Source organism: Microcebus murinus, chromosome 4 (genome assembly GCF_040939455.1).
Source record: "Microcebus murinus isolate Inina chromosome 4, M.murinus_Inina_mat1.0, whole genome shotgun sequence".
In the NCBI taxonomy this organism is placed as follows: domain Eukaryota; kingdom Metazoa; phylum Chordata; class Mammalia; order Primates; family Cheirogaleidae; genus Microcebus; species Microcebus murinus.
The window spans coordinates 55,536,631-55,556,627 of NC_134107.1; the positions used below are offsets into that span (position 1 = coordinate 55,536,631).

The 19,997-nt window shown below is 39.4% G+C and overlaps 1 protein-coding gene across 1 annotated transcript; it reads left to right on the top strand.

The window, feature by feature from the left end:
* Nucleotides 1–3,039: 3,039 nt before the first annotated feature.
* LOC105883338 (tripartite motif-containing protein 5-like) lies at nucleotides 3,040–18,663 on the top strand. Its single transcript, XM_076002231.1, has 8 exons — nucleotides 3,040–3,239; nucleotides 9,634–10,115; nucleotides 10,710–10,805; nucleotides 11,427–11,657; nucleotides 16,097–16,119; nucleotides 17,344–17,444; nucleotides 17,736–17,762; nucleotides 18,010–18,663. The coding sequence occupies exons 2-8, from the start codon at nucleotides 9,693–9,695 to the stop codon at nucleotides 18,570–18,572; spliced, it is 1,464 nt and encodes a 487-aa protein (XP_075858346.1). The 5' UTR covers nucleotides 3,040–3,239; nucleotides 9,634–9,692; the 3' UTR covers nucleotides 18,573–18,663.
* Nucleotides 18,664–19,997: the final 1,334 nt, after the last annotated feature.

The following is a 19,997-nucleotide window of genomic DNA, read 5'->3' on the forward strand; positions in this document are numbered from 1 at the left end:
GGTATCAGGAGTTCCTCTGGTACCCAGAGCTGTAATTGTGGGTGGCAGAAATGGCCTGGAAAGAGAAATTAGCAAGTTTGGTGCATTCAAGAATCTGCAGATATTTCCAGGGGACTGTACTTGGGGCTTTCCGTGTACAGAAAAAAAAAAAAAAAAAAAAGCTGACAGAGATTGGGCCGGGTCAGATCCTCAAGCCTTATTTATATAGGCAGAGAGATAGAGCTGGGAAAGTATTTAGAGACACCAGTGCAGGAGTAAAGAATCAAGAACTTCTGGCTTTACCAGCACCATTTCCCCTGGTCCCCAAGCCTCCTCAGAACGGGGCCCAGCAGGCCTCTTTTCTCTGCCAGCCTCTGCATGAGGACTGATTCTGGAGCTTGGGCCACCACAATTCTAATGGAGCCAATTAATCCAACCGAGCTTGGACTTTACAACCTCAGCCCCATGGATGCAGCTCCAGCCCATCAACCAGTGAGGAAGATCTTCTGAACCTTCCATACAGAGCAGCACCATTACTGAATGAGCAGGGAAATCTCGGGCCTCTCTGAACACAAGGGCCACCTGTGAAGCATCACCTGTTAACTTTAGCTTTCCTATGACATGCTAAACAACAAAAATGCACTCTCGTCCTATATTAAATATTAATATTGCAAAATTGTATGCGTTTGTTAAAGACGACCACTTGAAATAATGGCATGTTAGAAATAACAAAAAGAGGTTAAAGACATGGAGTAGAAAGATAAAATTTATTTATCTACTACTATAAAGTGTTTTCCCCTCCATAACTTGAAGAAAATATGAGCTTTGTAGTCTCCAGCATTCTCAAGAATATCTTAAAACACTTAAGTTTAGAGATTTAGGGTCTAGGATCATATGTTTATAGTCCTAGTGGCAAAGCCACCCAGAGGATGAAAAACAATTCCCCCTGTCCCACACCAGGGAGAGCAGATTAGAGTCACTAGACTTGGGAGGTGCCTACCTCAAGAGGAGCACTGTGGTAGGGAAGGGATGAGGTGCTGAGATTAAAAATAAAACAAACTATAACAATAAGAAAAACTGATGTGGTGATGGAGGCAGGATCAAGATATTAGTGAGCATTATTGTTAGGAAAATGTAAGATCCCTTGAATTTCACACAAACTACCACAGGTTCTGTGTGTATTCCAATAAGGATTTCAGATAGAAACTTCTGGTGATGGCCCCAGATCCTGCTTATTGTACCTTGTCCATGGACCATCCTGCAGGTTGAGGGATCCTCATGCCCTGAGATTCTCCTGAGCTCACCCAAACTTTCACTGTGGATGTTGGACCTCTAATATGACCCAACACCCCAGAAATACAAAAGGGCATGATTGCCACATACTTCTCCAGAGATGGGAAAAGGGAGTCCTGGAATTGACTCTTGCATGTTGAGAACTCACACTTCGTACCCACTGGGCTTTTTATTTTGAATACAGATGCCCTCCTTCTCTGATCTTTTCCTGAGAATACAAAAGTTGGAAGCAACTTACAGGCATCTTGGTCTTGTCAGCAGAGGGTGCCATTTCTGAGGCCAGGAGGCTCTGTTAAAATGATGATGACCCCTAGTGTGCAGATTTTGTTTGCCTTTGCTATTCGAAGTCTTCTCTTTGTAACCAGTGTCCCATTTGGGGACTATGGAGCTGAAAATTCTGAGAATATGGTAATTTTAACAAATTGCCAGAGAGTGAGGGTGTACTAGCTTAAACAGTGAGAAACTCTTGGGGCCACAGCCCATACTTTCTTGAAATTTACCTCCAAAAACCAAATCAGTTTCCCATAGAGAAAAGCCAAGAAAAAGATCTTTTTTTCTCTAGCAGAGGGAGGGTATAAGAATCATTTTGAAATATGCTCAGAGCATCCCTCATAACAAAGGCCTACTCTCCACTGGAAGATACTTTACCAGAGCCTCACTCCACCTAGGGAGAAGAACGTTGCTTCCACGTTCTTTAACTTAATATTTAGTACAATAAAATACTAGTGAATTGAGGGTAGTATGCTCTTGTATAGTCACGTGATTATCACTGCAACTGTTTTGGGGACATCAAAATATTCATAATGTGAATTCATAGTCCAATCTTTTTTTATCCCCACAGTATACCCCATTTGTGTTCGATGTTATCCATAACCAAGGTTCAAGAGTCAAAATAAACATGTACTTGTTTCCATATTTTATAATAGATTAATCATTATGCAAGGTATACAGTTCATCATATTAGGCTGGTTTTCCCACCATTTATTTAACTTTATATCTCCGTGGCATTCCTGACTGTGGTATTAACATTTGCATATGGAATTATTTTGTTTTTCACATTAGCTTTCAACTTAAATTTTTCATCATTGCTTTTGTAAACTTAAGCTAGGGCCCATCTTTTATATTTCTTAGTATTATATATGGGCAATATAGTTATAGGAGTCCCTACATTTTCCATATTATAAACTTCTTTTGACTATTTCATATATAATATTTACATTTCATGTGGTTTCCTGATGTGTCATGAAATATCTCATATATTACTAAAAAGGATTTGTTCTGTAAAATTTGGATTCAGTCAAAAGGCCGCACACAAGGGCCCAGAAGGCCACATGTGGCCCCAAGGCCACAGGTTCCCCACCCCTGGATCAAAACTATGCAGAACAGTCTCCATATAAAGTGACTGACAGATCACGAATCAAATATTCAGTGGCCATAGGTACCCAAAAGTGTGTATTTTCCAAAACATCAGAAACAAGGATAGCATTTTGGAAGAATTTCCACAAAGGGCACCTTTTCTAGCTTTTAATACATGGTCGGGTTAATATGAAACTACATCAGATGCAGCAGTGTCATAACAAAATCTTGATTCTCATGAGAAAAAGGACTTAAAGCAGGGATGCGCCTTTGTTTTACCACCTCTCTTCCAGTGAAAGGCACAGCTACAAAGCAGGTGACTCTCTCAGAGGGTGGGCCTGGAGGCCCTGCACTAGGCACCTCATTGGTCTATAGTTTATCCTCCCCTTCCTCACCCTCCACCCACAAGAACTTAACTTTCATTTCTTGCAGCGTCTCAGGTTTCAACTCCTTTGTGCCTAACAGGCTACTGGGTTGGTGCCTGAATCCTGACCACGTCTGGCGTGGCCCATCTTCACTCTTCCCCGAATCTCCACTTCCTCATTGCTGTCTGTCTGAAGGAGTGCTGAGTGAGGCCAGAAGACTTTGGAACAAAAACTGAATTTGCCTGGGTGAGTTTAACTGATCATGGGGAAAGCTGTTCTGAAGCAGGAAAAGGCCAGGCTTGCAGACTTCCTGCCAGCAGTGCTGACTCATGGGCGGTCTGGGGAGGAGCAGCTTTGAAAGAAGGGAGATGGAAGAAGTGAGTGGGTTTGTTTCCTAGAGGGACTGCTATTTTTCCAGGCTGAGTCTCTCCACAGCCCTTTCTATTCTGTAAATTTGAACTGCACTTTGCGGAAGAGAGCCAGAAGCCTCTATTCCAGAAGCAGACAGTCCCTTCCTCCAGCAGGGGAAAGCCAGAGAAATCTTGAATCCTAATAGCTTAATGCCTGTCAGTGTAATAATTTTGTATTTCTGCATGACTCTGCAGGTCAGTTTCCAACAACCTGGCCAGTCCTCGTGACATCACCCTTGATGGTGTGACAACTGACCAGCTTTGCAGCCTCTCATCTGGTCACTCCTGCTAGAGCCCCACATCCAGATTCCCAGGAGCTACTGCATTTCCTTAAAATTCACTATCCTTGCTCCTCCCTCTCCCTGGGCCACATGTGCCACCCTGAAGCAGACAGAGCTCAGCAAAAAGATTGAGAGAAAAAGGAGCACTTGGGAAAAATTTCCAGAAGTGTCACCTTTTCTAACTTTTAATTAAAGAATGAGGCGCTTGACTGATATTAATGATATGAAAAAATGTCAGAAGACATGGCATCATAATAAGATCCTGAAGCCCATAGAGAAGAGATTGAACAGGGCCCTCTGTTGACCCAATCCCTTTCCCATGGAAGTTCTAGCCTCAGCTTCACTTGGGCTAATTCAGGCACACAGAAGAGTCCAGGCAAAGATCTTTTCTCTCCCCCTTACTTCTCCTCATCTGACTAAATCTTACTGCATGGAGATTGTTTTTGGAGAGTTTCACCTCTTCATCATATTCCTTGTGCCCCCTTCTGGTAATAAATCAGTGTGTAGTGCTTGTCTTTTCACTATGCAATGTACCTCTGTCATGCCACATGTCACAGGATTTTAAAATCGATTCATTAATGTTTGCTTTAGATTTTAATCTAGCTAGTATTACAGGGAATACACATTAAATGGTTAACGACATTGTGAAATATATTTAGTCTTAATTCCTGCTTCCTGGCATACACTCCTAAAATCCTTGAAATCTTCCAAGAGACGATCTTTTTGTATACTAATGAATAGGCTGATGGCTGGCAGCCCATGGGTAGCTTCAGGATGGGGGCTGGTCTGCAGAAATACTACAGCAGGATTTGAAGCCTGGGAATTTCACCCCATGCTCCAACCTTTTTGGAGGTGAGATGGGCTGAAGGTTAAAATGCATCACTATCCAGTGATTTAATCAATCACCCTATGTAATGAAACCTCCAAACAACCCTGAAAGGGCATCTGGGAGCTCCTGGAGAGCTGAGCATTTGAAGATTTCTCCAGGGTAGGGCACCTGGAGTGGGCATGGGAACTCTGTGCCCTTCCCTCATGCCTTGCCTGTGCATCTCTTCATTTGCATTCTTTGTAATATAGCAGTAAATGTAAGGAGGAGAACCCCGATTTATAACCAGTAGGTCAGAAGCACAGGTATAACATCCCAGTAGAAATTGTGGGCAGTCTGTGCGACTGAGTTCTTAAGTATGGGACACACACTATCTGCAGGTACACAGAATCAGAAGTGAATTGGCAGACACCCAACTGGTGTCCCCTGATGAACTTGCTTGGTGTGCAGAAGTCTTCTGTGTTAACTGGTTACAGAGAGTATAGGCAATACTGAGTTCATTTGTATCCTACATAATGGTATTAGATGATATTATAATACTTAGCAAATGAAACATAGTACAATGTCATTTTCCCAGCCTATTTAGGAAAAGTGATCCTTTCTCATATAACATCAATAATTTGCGGCTTCATCATGCTTAGAGAAATAATTTTACCATAATCACAGAATAAAATAATTCTGTCTATATCTTTGTTGCTTGGAGTTTTACAATACCTACTTATTGTCTTTAATGTCTTTGTTGCATGTCTTTAGCTCTGGGACATTCTCATGGTCTCAGATGTCAGGAGAAGTCCCATGTGTAGGGTGCAATCGCCTGAACCCGATAGCAGCCAGGTGAAGGGGGATACCAGGCAGATAACAGTCATGTTCTTATCTCTACCACCCTGATTATCTGGGGCCTTTGTGCCACAGGGGGTGGTGGGATTACCCCCTTGTGTGGGGACTCTGGCTCCTCTGCATGGTCCTCTTTCAGTGTCTGTTATGGCATCAGAGGTTTTGACATCATCCCCTTTATAGCCCCATTATGAATATAAATTTCACAGCTTCGTGGCAGAACTCAATGTCTGCTCCTCCCTCCTATATAGGCCTTTCATGCTTCTTAGCAGTGTTTGGATTTTTAATGGAATAAGAGGTAACTGGAGTCCCCACCATTATGTTGGGCTCGCAACATGAGTCATAAGCAGGGGTAGACATCATCAAATGATGTAAGTCCCCGATCTTGCCATGCTTCAGAGCATGAGTGCCGGGTCACAGCCCTGCACCCAAACACAACATGGCCTGGGCCAATTTTCACTATCTGTGCTCTTGGCTTGGTTACTCCTTGTTCTTTATCGAGTTCCTGTGATAGATGATGGGAGAAGTGGACAGTTTTTGTAAGTCTGAATTAATCTCCATATAGAGAGAGTTCATTCATCGCTTCTCGGCCTTTTGGCTAAGATCAAGTGTGGAGAGAGTTCATAACTGATTTTTTTCTTTTTAACAACAAGGGAAAAAATTATCAGTTGTCTCATATTGGAGATTGTTTTTTTTTTTCTTATATTTTTTTTACCATCAGATCATGGCCACCATCAATACTTAGTATCTGTTAGGGTCTCCACTTTCTATGTTTTCTTGCCTCATAGCCCGATTTGCCTGAAGCTCCTGACAGAGCCGCTGAGCCCAGACTGAGGCCACGAGGCCATTAATGAACCCAGATCTGAGAGTTAGTATCACCGTAGGACCCCTCTGCACACTAGAAGTACTTTACAATCTGGTTTGCCATTCCACTCATGGGAGATGACAGGACATAAACCATCCAGGTTAGTGTGGTTTACCAGGAGATGCAGGACAAGAAATGTAGCTGGCATAGCTACCTCAGATGAGCTCTCAGTGAGAGTTTTTACCATGGTACAAGAGGAACATTATCCCCGGCATCTCAGCTTTTTGAATAAATCAGACTAGCTAGATGTTTGTGAAACTATGATAGGTTGGGTAAGCCTAGTATTCCAAGGGACTAATTATCTTGTGAAAGCTCATGAACATAGCTTCCAGGGACCTAAAAGAGACATGTCTGGTTACATTGTGAAAAATGAGGTCTGTTTTAACCAACTGGAATTTAAAGTCTACATATAATCTTCCCAGTTTAAATGTGCTTTACATATCAGGCTATTTTTACTACCAATAATGTAGACTAGCAAGACAACTAACATTCCTCTTTATTGTAACCCAATAAGTTTCCCAGGGGAAAATAATACCAGGAGAAGGTAAGCCAATATCATTTTTATAGGCAGAAAGAGCCCAAACCTGATGTTAACCATTTGTTCCTACCTATCAATTCTACTTTCCCAACCTGTCCTTTTTGCTTCAATTTATCTCTTCCATCTGTTCTCTGTTTTCTCCATTGCCTTGTCCTGTAAGCTGTCATCATTTTAACCCTGAGCAAGTGTGCCTGCATCCTAACTGATCCTCCCTTTTTCATGGTGGATCCATCTCATATCTCACAACTCAGTGCACAGCTTATGATATCCTCACTTCCCTCTGCTAATGGATGTTGATAATTGACATCGATAACTGACATTGGTAATTTCTCCTTGCTCTTAGGAAAGAGTACCTAAATTTATGTCTTTGGGGAAGTGTCAAATTTTCTGATGCCTGCAGGCCTAGCAGCTCTGCACACACCAGCCAAACTGGCGATTTAAAACTTATGGAAGATGCTGCATATTCCATGAACAGGTTATTCATATATACAATAACTTCTACCTAATACATGTATCCTCTTTTCATCCCATATTTTCTTCATATTCTTCAGGCTTCAGTTAAAACTTTGTGTTTTCAAGTTGCAATTCTTGGATAACCCTCTGTTTTCACTATTATTTGATTTCTAACAATGTGTACATGTCTCTAGTTGAGTTCATCACATTAGCACTTTTGTGAGTGCATATATATATATATATATATATATATGGCTGAATATTTAATTTATTATGACTATTCAGATGAATGTCAAGTTCATAGTGGTTTAAACTATCTGCTGATCTTTTTGTGTTGGATTTTGGTTCAATTTCTAGCATCCATCATCAATGATAATTTGTCAAATGATCTCATAGAATATTTTGAAACTTTTCTCCCAAGGTTGGCATCCATTTCGTGTGTGTTTCTATTTTTGAGGTCATTGCCATGTGTGTACTATGAGTACATCTTTATCATATCCCTCCCTATTATCCATCCATATGCATGTGCACTATATACCTTTAGGTTCCTATCAACTTCCTTGGCAAATTTCCAGGTCAAGACTCCTCAGAAGCTCCCAGCTGGTCTAGATTTCTCTAGCTTCACACCACCATTGCTCTGGGGATGCATTTGCTCTATGCAATTACCTCTGATTTTCTGTGTTTTATTTTAGTTAATTTATTTTTTCTTTTTTAATTTATTTCAGCATAATATAGGGGTACAAATGTTAAGGTTACATACATTGCTATTGCCTTTCCTCCCCCTTCGAGTCAGAGCTTCAAGTGTGTCCATCCCCCCGACAATGCACAATGCACTTATAATGTGTATATATATATATAAACGCATGCCCTCCCCCGACACCTGATAATGTTTTTTTTGGGGGGGGGGTAGATTTTATAATTTTACCTTACTTAGCAAAGGTTAGAGGTATGCCTTTGCCCTCCACACTGTTCGGTGCATCTCTCAGATGTGGATCTAACCCCCCCACCCCCCGATTTTCTGGTGAACACCACCCCCCTTTGAGCACCATATTGAAAATCAGTCAGTACCAATGTGATGGCGAGTACATATGGAGCCCATCCCTCTGATCTTTTGATAATGGGCTCAAGCTCAATCCAGGATAATAGAAGCGGTGTTAACTAGCTGTCATTTCTTAGAATTGAGTAATATTCCATTGTAAACCTATACCAAATTTTAATTATCCAGTTGTGAATTGACGGGCCCTTGGGTTGTTTCCATGTCCTTGCAATAGTGAATTGTGCTGCCAAAAACATTCGGGTGCAGATGTCTTTATAATAGAATCATTTAGGCTCTTTTGGGTAGATACCTAATAATGCTATTGCTGGGTTGAATGGTATTTCTATTGTTAGCTGTTTGAGGTATCTCCAAATTCTTTTAAACAATGGTTGCACTAATTTGCAGTTCCACCAGCAGTGAAAGAGTGTTCCAGTCTCTCCACATTCTAGCCAGCATTTATTGCTTTCGTATTTCTTGATACGGGCCAATCTCACTGGAGTTAGATGATATCTCATTGTGGTTTTGATTTGCATTTCTCTAATGATTAGAGATTTTGAGCATTTTTTATATGTTTGCTGGCCATTATTCTGTCTTCTTTGGAAAAGTTTCTGTTCATTTCCGTTGTCCATTTCTTGATGGGGTTGTTTGATTTTTTCTTGTTAAATCTTTTCATTCTAGATAGATTCTTCTTATCAGGCCTTTATTGAAAGAGTAGAGAGCAAATATTTTCTCCCATTCAGTAGGTTGGCTACTCGCTCTAATGATGGTTTCTTTGGCTGAGCAGAAGATTCTTAGTTTGATAGATCCCATTTGTTTATTTTTATTTCTGCAGTGATTGCTTTGTGGGTCTTCTTCAAAAATTCTTTACCTAGACTAATGTCTGAGACGGTTTTCCCAACATCTTGTGAATTTTTGTTTTTTATTATAACATTTTGGTTAGATTTTATAACTTTGCCTTTTCCTAGCCAAGGTTCCCTTCCCTTCCACACTGTTCACCACATCCCTGAGATGTGAGTCTATCCCCACACTCCACGAATCTCTGGTGAACACCACCACCCTTTGAGTACCATGTTGATAGTCAGTACCAATGTGATGGCGAGTACATGTGGAGCCCATTATCTGATCTTGTGTACCTCTGATTGTCGTTGATTGACTTTGTGAGGTAGCAAAAAGACCTCATGGGTCAGAATGAAATTTGTCATGTGACATGAACTGGGAGTTTGAAATTATTACTAAAAAAGCACTTTTTACCAGGTTACCAAATTCCTTTCCTTGTTTCTCTCCGACTTGTTTTTTAATCCTTTGATATTTTGGTCTTCGCCTATTTTTAATTTCTGTACAATCAGTAACCTTTCTATTCGAAACTCTGCCCCCTTTTAACTTTTCCAATCATGCAGGGATCTGTGAGCATAGGAACCTCAACAGTGAGGACAGGAAGGATCAGGGAGTGGCTGCTATGGCTTCAGAACTCCTGGTGAATTTAAAGGAGGAGGTGACCTGCCCCATCTGCCTGGACCTCCTGACAGAACCCCTGAGCCTAGACTGTGGCCACAGCTTCTGCCAAGCCTGCATCACTGCAAACCACAGGAAGTCCATAATAGACCAACAAGGGGAGAGCAGCTGCCCTGTGTGCCGTATCACTTACCAGCTCAGGAACCTGCGACCCAATCGGCATGTGGCCAACATAGTGGAGAGGCTCAGGCAGGTCAGGGTGAACCCAGAGGAGAGACAGAAGACAGATCAGTGTGCACGCCATGGAGAGAAACTCCTACTCTTCTGTAAGAAAGATGGGAAGGTCATTTGCTGCCTTTGTGAGCGATCTAAGGAGCACCGTGGTCACCACACATGTCTCATTGAGGAGGTAGCCCAGAAGTACCAGGTAAGAGACCAAAATGATTGGAAGACAGGGCAGAAAATGGTACCTGATGGAAAATATCCACTTTGCATTTTACTTTAATTAATTTGTCATCATAGACCTGAGGCCTGTAATATTTTTTCCATCCTGTGCTTATCATCTGAGGCCTGAAGGACATTTTTATGCACTCCATGTAATTGTAAGAAAATAAGCCTAGAGTACACACTCTTGGACAGAAGTAAATACTTCTAGACCTTAAGCTAGGTGGGTAGACCTTTGGTGGCCAAGGAAAGCTCTGATTACTCCTTTCAGCAGGAGAGGAACTGGGGTGGATGAGATATAAGTTCTTTCCTTGCTATAGGATCAGATTTTTCTTCTAGGACAAAAAAAGAATCCGTCTACTCTTGGTGAGGGGATGGTGTCTTAAATTAGTTAAGACTTAAAGAACACATTCACCACCTTGGGTTTTCTTTTAAGTGATGGATTCTAACTGTGGTTCTCAGAGTTTCTGTAAACTCTAGTCCCTTCTGAGATCAATCTGTTTTCATCCTTGTTCACCTTCTATCCAAGTGATGAAAAAGCTCACAGCTTAACTCTGTTGTAATTCCTTTCTCACAGAAAGTGCTCCAGGAAGCTCTGGAGAAGCAGATGAAGAAGCAACAGGAAGCTGAGAAGTTGAAAGCTAATATCAGAGAAGAGAGAAATTCCTGGAAGGCAAGAGGAGACACTTCCTGAGTGAATTAGTCAGAAACCTGGGCAGGAACATGGGGTGGAACTCCCTCCCTCTGTGCCCTGACACTTGATAACTCCAGAAGTCGTTTGATTAGTCCTCGTCTTCATCCTTTCCCCTATGGAGGCTCAGGGGTATTGAGTATGGCACGAATACACATAGCTATTGGAGGGAGCTATTTACATGGAAGGACTGTCTGGTGAGGATGGCTGGTGAATTCTGAGTACCATTCTTGTGATGCTTTTTGAGTCTGTGTCTCTCTACTCAGGGACTTTTGGCAATGGCTCATGGTTTTTGCCCTCAATGTTCAAGGGTGGGGTGAGAAGTAATACAGGCATGCAGGACTGTCCTGGATAACTGTGTAAAATCTAAGCACACCCAGGTGTCCCATTTTGGCTCAGGGTGGGCCTCATCATACCAATTTAAGGTCATTGTTTTAGAATGTATTAAGGGATAATAATAGGACAAGTAACTTTCCTAAGAATTTCTTCCCTGCTTCTATTTCCCTTCCCTGTGCGAACTTCCCAGGAGAAACAGTTCTACTTCTGGCTCACAGCCTCTTCTTGATAGACTGAATGCCTCTCTTTTCCTTGTCATCCTTAAAGATTCAAATACAGTGTGACAGAGAAAACATCAAGGCCCAGTTTGACAAACTGAGAGACATCCTAGAGTCTGAGGAGAACGATGAACTGCAAAAGCTGGAGAAAGAGGAGGAAGATATTCTGGATAACCTGGCCAAGTCTGAAACTGTGCTGGTCCAGCACAGCCTATTGGTGGGAGAGCTCATCTCAGATGTGAAGCATCGGTTGCAGAGCCCAGCAATAGAGATGCTGCAGGTAAGACTGGAAGAGAAGCTTCAGTATCTGAGATTCAGGAAAAGTGAAGACTGTTTCCTTCTCGATGTTGCTGTGCTGTGTCTTGTGCTGACGCTAAAGTTCTCTGGTCACTGCAGTACCCTTTTCCTAATTCAATGTCAGAGGTTATAGGAATAATCGAATGTATAAGTATCAAGGGAAAATCCTATTTTTATTACTTTTTCAAGAGCAGTACAAATATTTGCCCTTGGAGAGAAGATCAGTTGTATCCAGTGATACTTTCTAGGCCCCTATTCTCTGTAGTCTAGGGCTGAGCATTTCTAGGCTTTTCATTGCTCAGCTTAGTCAAACACATGTATTTCACAATATGAGTTGTTTTTGTTTTTCCCCCTCATAGAATGTGTTGAGACGTTACCTCACTTTCTTTATTTTCTGAAAAATAGTTGTAAAGTACTGGCATTATTTCTTCTTTAAATATTCAATAGAGTTCACCAGGAAAGCCATCTCATACTGTTTCTTACTTTGGGGAAAGGTATGAAATTTTCAATTTTGCACATGCATTGTGCTTATTTAGATTTTGTAATGCTTCTTGAGTCTCTTCTTGGTAATGGATGTCTCCATAGGGATTTGTTCATTTCATCTAAGTTGTCAAATTTGTAGGACTAAAGTTAGTCACAAGCCTTTATAGTCCCTTTAATTTTTATTTTAAATTTTAACTTGATTTATTTATTAAAATTGACAAATACAAATTGTATATATTTATTGTTTACAACATGTGGTTTTGAAATATGTATACATTGTGGAAATGCTAAATCAAGCTAAATGACATTCTTTACCTCACATACTTTTCACTTTGTGGTGAGAACATTTAAAATCTACTCTCTGCGATTTCAAGAATACAATACATTGTTAACTATACTTAACAGTTGCGCACTAGATCTCTTGAGGATAGCCCTCCTATCTATCTAAAGTTAGTATCCTTTGACCAGCATCTGCCCCATTTCCCCTGTACTCCAGCCCCTCGTAAACCCTCACCTACTCTATACCTATATTAGATCGACTTTTTCTTTACATTCCATCAATGTAAGTGATATTGTGCAGTATTTGTCTTACTGTGCCTGGCTTATTTCACTTAATATAAAGTCTGCCAGGTTTATCCATGATGTCATAAATGCAAAGATTTCCTTCTTTTTTAAGATTGAATGGTATTCACTTACAGATATTTATATGCCACATTTTCCTTAGCCATTCAACTGTTGATGGACACTTAGGTTAATTCCATATGTTGTGTAATGTTAAAAATGCTGCAATGAACATGGGAGTCCAAGTATCTCTTGGACATATTGATTCCATATCTTTTGAATGTATTCTCAGCCATGAGATTGCTGGATCATATGGTAGTTCTATTTTTAATTTTTTTGACGAACATCTATATCATATTCCACAATGGCTATACTAATTTACATTGCCACAAACAGAGTTGAAGAGTTCCTTTTCTCCACATCCTCTTCAAACTTGTTATCATTAGTTTTTTAGGTAATAGTCATTCTAACAGGCATGAGGTGTTATATCTTTGTGGTTTTAATAAGCATTTCTCTGATGATTAGTGATTTTGAGCATTTTTTCATATACCTGTTGACTATTTGTCTGGGTTCTTTTGATAAATTTTGATTGAGAGCCTTTGCCCAATTTTTAATTGGGACTTTTTTTTTCTGTTGTTGAGTTGTATGGACTCTTTCTGTATTTTGTTTATTTTTTTTATTTTTATTTTTTTTAAACTTCTATATCCAATGGCAGCAATGTATTTTGGATTCTAACCTTTATCAGATATATGGCTTAGAAATATTTTCCTCCAACCCATAGGCTGCCTTTTCGTTTTGTTGATTGTTTCCTTTGCTGGGCAGAAACTTCTTAATTTGATATAATCTCATTTGTCTGTCTTTGCTTTTGTTGCCTATGCTTTGGGTTCTTAGCCTAAACATCATTGCCTATACAAATAGGTCTGGAGCTTTTTCCTTGTTTTCCTCTAGTAGTTTTACTGTTTCACATCTTACATTTAAGTATTTATTCCACTTTGAGTTGATGTTTTTATGCGTTTTGAGATAAAGATCTAATTTCATTCTTCTGCATGTGGATATTCAGTTATGCAAAGACAATTGGTTAAAGGGACTATCCTTTCCCCCACTGTGTGTTCTTGACATCTTTGTCAAAAATCATCTGACCATAAATGTGTGGATTATTTTTAATGGCTTTCTCTACTGTTCCATTGGCCTGTGTCTGTTTTTAATGCTATTACCATGATATTTGGATTAATATAGCTTTGTAGTAGATTCTGAAGTCAGGTACTATGATGCCCCCAAGATTTTTTTTTCTTTTTTTGCTAAAGATTGCTTTGGCGATTCAGGGTCCCATGTACGTGTTAGGTATTTATTGTGGTCCCATACAAATTTTAGGATTTTTTTATATATTTCTGTTAAAAATGTCAGAAATTTAATAGGAATTATACTGAATTAATTTTTGATCACTTTGGGTAGCATGGACATTTAACAATAATCATTCTTCCAAGCTATAAACACAGGTTATCTTTTTTTCATTTATATGTGTCTTCTTTAATTTCTTTCTGCAATGTTTTATAGTTTTCAGCATATAGATTTTTTACCTCCTTGATTAAATTTATTCCTAAATATTTTAATTTTTTGTAGCTATTGTAACTGGGGTTGTTTTCTTCATTTCTTTTCAGATAATATGTTGTTAGTGGATAGAAATGCTATTGATTAATATATTTTGATTTTATGTTCTGTAACTTTCTGAATTTGTTAATTAGTCCTAAGAGATTTTGGTAGAGTCAATGGTTTTCTATATATGGGATCACATTATCTGCAAACAGGGTTAATTAAACTTCTCGATACCAATTTGGATGCCTTTTATTTCTTTCACTTGCATTATTGCTCTGGCTACTACTTCTAGTTCAATAGAAGTGGTAACAGTGGGCATTCTTGTCTTTTTCCTGGTCTTAGAGAAAAAGCTTTCATCTTCTTACAAGTATATTATGATATTATATTATGATGTCATGGCCTCCGTTGTGTTTAGGTATATTTCTTATATAGCTAATTATTAAGACTTTTTTCCTTTATCATGAAAAGATACTGAGTTTTGTTATATTATTTTTCTCCATCTACTGAGATGATCATGTTTTTTTTCTTCCCATCAATCAGTTAACATAGTGCATCACGTTTGTGGATTTGCTATATGGAACCATTCTGTGTCCTTGGCCTAAATCCCATTTCATCATGGTGAATAGTTCTTTTAATGTGCTGTTCGATTTGGTTTTCTAATATTTTATTGCTATGATTGAAAGTGCCCTTTCCAAAATCCTTTTTTACCACTTACTCTAGTTTTATTTGGTTTATGTCATATACAACATAAAATTTCTGATATAATAAAAAAATCATAGAAGTGTGTGTGTGTGTGTGTGTGTGTGTGTGTGTGCGTGCGCGCGCGCGCGCGCGCGCCAAGGTATTGGTCTAGTTCTTGGAGAAAACTTACCTGAAGGAAACAAATGTAGGGCAAAGGGCACAAAATACATTGGTGCCAATCAAAATATCTGTGATGATAAAGATGACTAGATGACCTAAAGTCACTATGGATATAGAATAAACTGCCCTAGTAGAGACTGGAGTTCAGGGTAAACACTGTAGTTTTTAGGACAGTGACTGAGTAGCTATCAGGAATATTATGCACAATATGGATAAAAGAGGAAAGTGGTTGGTGCTACATATAGACACCCTGAGCTGCAAGTCCTTGTGGCTCCTTCATTATTGAATATATTAAAATGAATTTAAGTCACAAATGTGAGTAAAAATTGAGAGTTAAAAATAAACTGCGCATATGTCTGTGTGGAATTGGAAGGAGTGGATGAGGTCAAATGTAGTTAATGTATAGAAGATAACAAGAGCGGCTGGAGAAACATCCATGCTTGTTTAGTACACTTGTTTCTTTGTACCCTGGGGAAAAACCATATAAAGTTCCTGAGGTCTATTATTTATTCATCTTTAAGTCTCCAAAACCTCGCATAATGCCTGGCAACTGATAGTGAATCAGCTTACACATCTGTTGAATAAAGCAAAGAACCATGAATGATTTAAATCATCACATAGGGAACCATATACATGTGGATAAAAAAATTGGGGGCCTCTTCTTTTCTCTTGTAAACGTGTCCCATCTACAGATATCAGAAACCTCTTCCTCAAGGATGAAAGTTGTTTCTACTTTTTAGGGAATTTGTTAGGCTCACATGAGTCTTCTGGGTGATTGCCCTGAGTCTTATCTTTACGTTTTTGTCGTTCACACTGGAACCATCTGCATTCTCAGCCTATCAGGGGCTGGTGGAAATGTGATGAATCTTGGGGAGGGAAGAGAGGCTACTCTTTCTTAATTGATGTTTTCTCTCTTCTTCCTAGGATGTGAATGACATCATAAAAAGGTATGTGTGGGAGACCAGAGATGGTCCTTTAGGCTGTGAGAAGAAATTTGTAGGCATTAGAACCGTCTGATGTTCAATTAGAATAAAACATGTCCCAGGGAGAAAAATTTCAAGACAGTGTTATCCTTAATTCCTCATCACAAGCCATGATTTGAGTGTTTTATATCTATTAAGAATAGACCAAATTCTATGGTAGGAAATTTGGGTGGTCGGGAGTCACAAAGTTTGTGTCAGGAGTGGTATTATGGATAAGGTTTTGCAGAATCAGATCTCTGTTACATCACCATTTCATTGTCTACTGCTCGCTCTAATTCTGTATTCAAAAGGTGCTTGACTTATCATGGGAGAGATGTATTTTCTTTTTCTACCAAGTACCCAGATATGTCCATTGGGGTAATTTCTATATATTTATATTTTGTTCTGGGAACAGAAGAGACCAGGTCCTTCTTTATGGTTCTATTTAGATTTACACAAACAGATTTAAACTTCTGTGAGTAATATTTTGGTTTGGGGAAAATAATTGATTCATCTTGTTCACATACTTCAGAAAAGTATGGAAAGGGGGCATCTGCGTGTACAAAATTGCATACACACCTGACAGTAACAGTTTCTTCAGAACAAATGAAATTCAGACCAATATTACTTTGGTGCTCACTTTATCTCATTTTCTGAGAGTTTATAATATTTCCCAGAGAACCTGAAACCTCAGATGATATCTGAGGACCTCCCTACTGGGTTTTGAAGATGTGTGGCTTCTCCAGATAGGGTTTGCATACTTAATGTGCCTCAAACACCCAGAGGCCAGGTTCTGAAACCTCACATTCTGACCATCTCCCTGGGAACTCACATCCATGGCAATGATGTTTCCACACATTAAATGTTCTCATTTTTAGGCACGAAAATTTTGTTTTGTTTTAACATCAATTATTTTATGATTTCTTATCAGTTCAAGGAGGTTGAGAGGGAGAGGTTAATTATTTCATTTTATAAGGAAATACTGCTTCTGAAGAGTTTAAGACTTTTCCACGGTCACACAGATAGTAAGTAGAAAGGTCAACATGAGCACATTTCATCTGGTTCCAGGGTTGGGAATTTGTTCTCTCCCTTCTCAGGATCTCCAGGGTAGAGAATTCAAGTGCATTAATGGGGTTAAATGATAGAAGGTCAGTGATGTTCAAGGGAAACAAGGTCAGGGGTATGGGATTCAATTGTTGTCATTCCTAGAAGTGAGACCTTGATGTTGAAGACACCAAAAACTTTTCCCAAGGAGCAAAGGAGAGTGTTTCAAGCTCCTGATCTGAGAGGAATGCTCCAAGTGTTTAAAGGTGAGTAGAGCTAGATCAAGTGTGTGGCTGTGGGATTCTAGTGGTGGCATGGGCTAAGTGGGGGAGAGGGCACAGTTTCTAGGTGTGGATAGAAGAGATAAGGGAGGACTGATATTGTGTGCTGATAATGTGGTCATATTTAATGGTAATGGCCAGCTGCCTGGTTCATCCTCTCATTCACAGGTTTGCTCTCCTATGATAGTCCCCTATTTTACTCCTAATCTACAGGAGACATGGTTTTCTGTGATGACTTTGCTTGTAATCAATATCATATTTTTTTTATCATTTCAGAGTTGAAAGATGTCCAACGCTACTGGGGTAAGAAAAAGTCACACTATCACAAGCTACCCTGTTGTCGTTACCTCTCAGAATTTTTTGGTTTTTAGTAGGTCTCCTGTTTTAAGATCCATGTTTCTCCATGCAACACACACATGCCTACCCCTCCCCGTAACCTGTAAGCAAAGTTCCTCTTAGATTACTCTCAAGTTGTTCTCAAGATTCCTCTGATAATATCACCAGCAAAGCAATATCATATTCTCATCTGACCATTTAATTTTTTCCACAGTTTATGTGACACTGGCTCCAAGCAACAATTCATATGTTGTCATTTCTTCAGATAAGAGACAAGTGGTACCTGTGTGCAATCAGAGATATCTTGGTATCTATGTGATTCCTGACCATTATTATGGCATCCTGGGCTTCCCAGTTATTGCCTCAGGGAAACGTTACTGGGAGGTAGATGTGACCCAAAAAACTGCTTGGATCCTGGGTGTATGTGTTGAAAAAGCCTGCCCACAAAATATTGTGAAGTGTTATAACTTAACAGGAAATTATCAACCCCAATATGGCTACTGGGTTATAGGATTGAATAATACAGGTGAATATAATGCTTTTCAAGATTCGTTACCTTCTGCTCCTCATCCTCCTTCTCCTTCGATCGTGACCCTCTCCCTGACTGTTGCACCTAATCGTGTTGGAATTTTCCTAGACTATGAGGCTGGCACTGTCTCATTTTTCAATGTCACAAACCATGGGTTTCTCATCTATAAGTTCTCTACACGTTTTGCTTGTCCTGTTCATCCATATTTCAATCCTATGGCATGTCAAGTCCCCATGACTCTGTGCTGACCAAGCCCTTAAACCTTCTTACCCACTCAGCCACTTCTGTGCAGCGCCTCTGGGCGCATCTCATACACCTGAACTCATCTGTGCCATTTTGTTCATCTTTCCCTTGCTATCTCCCTTCTTTCTATTTGAATGTCCTTTACTTAACAATAGGAGGTAGGGACTGCCTGGTGCCATGTCCTTCCCGGTATTTGATTCACGTATCACAGCAAATTTGATTCAACATTTTCCATAACCCCGTGAAGAAATGACTGAGCCTTCATAAAGTAAAATCAGCATTTAGGTAACACCTTTGCCAAATCTTTACAACCCAGTTTCCTGTGACACTGACTAGGAAGATAGAGGAAAACTTTTCAACAACTTTTCAATGTCATTGTGTAGGAGACACTCACTAAGGAATGAGCTCTTAGCGGTGTGTCAGTTTCCTCATGATGCTCCTTATTCATCAAAGAGTTAAGGACAAAATATCATAAATAGTATACACTCAGAGTAGAGGTTTTGTATCCTGAGTATCTGAGTTCAAATCCTGTCTCTCCATATACTAGCAGTGTAATAATGAATAGCATACTCGTATGGCTGTGCTTCTTGTCTTAAAATAATTTTGTCTTTAAAACCTTCACCTAAAGTAAGATGTTGGTTTTTCTACTGCATAGTAGGGTGACTAGAGTTAGCAATAACATATTGCATATTTCAAAATAGTTAGAAGAGAGAATTTGGAATGTCCTAATCACAAAGGAATGAGAAGTGTTTAATATGATGTATATGCTAATTACCCTGATTTGATAATTACAAAATGTATACCTGTATGGAAACATTACACTGTACCCCATAAATATGTAAGTAAGGAATTATTGTGTGTCAATTTAAAAAAATAAAACTTAAAAACAAAACTTCACTTAATACTTGGGATCATTATGCAAAACTGAATCATGAAGTATAAAGCATCTATCTAAATGTCTCAATTTAATAATAAGCATTTGCTGTACTAATTACTGGAAAATATAAACTGTGTTAGTGTGCCATGGAACAGATTTTGCTTTCAGGGGAAATAGGGTTGGATTTACTGAATTCTCATTTTTTAGGTCTCAGAGACCACTGTGAACACTACTCCAGTTCGGCCTGGAGTTCTGCCTCTAGTTCTTTTTCTCTCAAGAACTTCAACTGATTGGATAAAGCTTACACATTCTTTGGAGGATAATTTGATTTACTCAAAGCCTACTTATTTAGGTGCTAGTCTCATGTAAAAATATTTTCACAGCAGCCTTTAGACTACTGTTTGGCCAAATATCTGGGCATTCCATGGTGCAGTCAAATTGACACTTGAAATTAACCAACACAAGTTCACTCACTGTCAACTTGGCACCCATGAACATTTCTTGAAATAATACTTAATTTCCAAATAAATACGATAACAAGCTCCTACTTCCC

Coding starts and splice junctions, on each gene's coding strand:
- LOC105883338 (XM_076002231.1), top strand. CDS start 9,693: ATGGCTTCAGAACTCCTGGTGAATTTAAAGGAGGAGGTGACCTGCCCC. Junction 10,116..10,709: donor AGGTAGCCCAGAAGTACCAG/GTAAGAGACCAA, acceptor CCTTTCTCACAG/AAAGTGCTCCAGGAAGCTCT. Junction 11,658..16,096: donor CAGCAATAGAGATGCTGCAG/GTAAGACTGGAA, acceptor TCTTCTTCCTAG/GATGTGAATGACATCATAAA.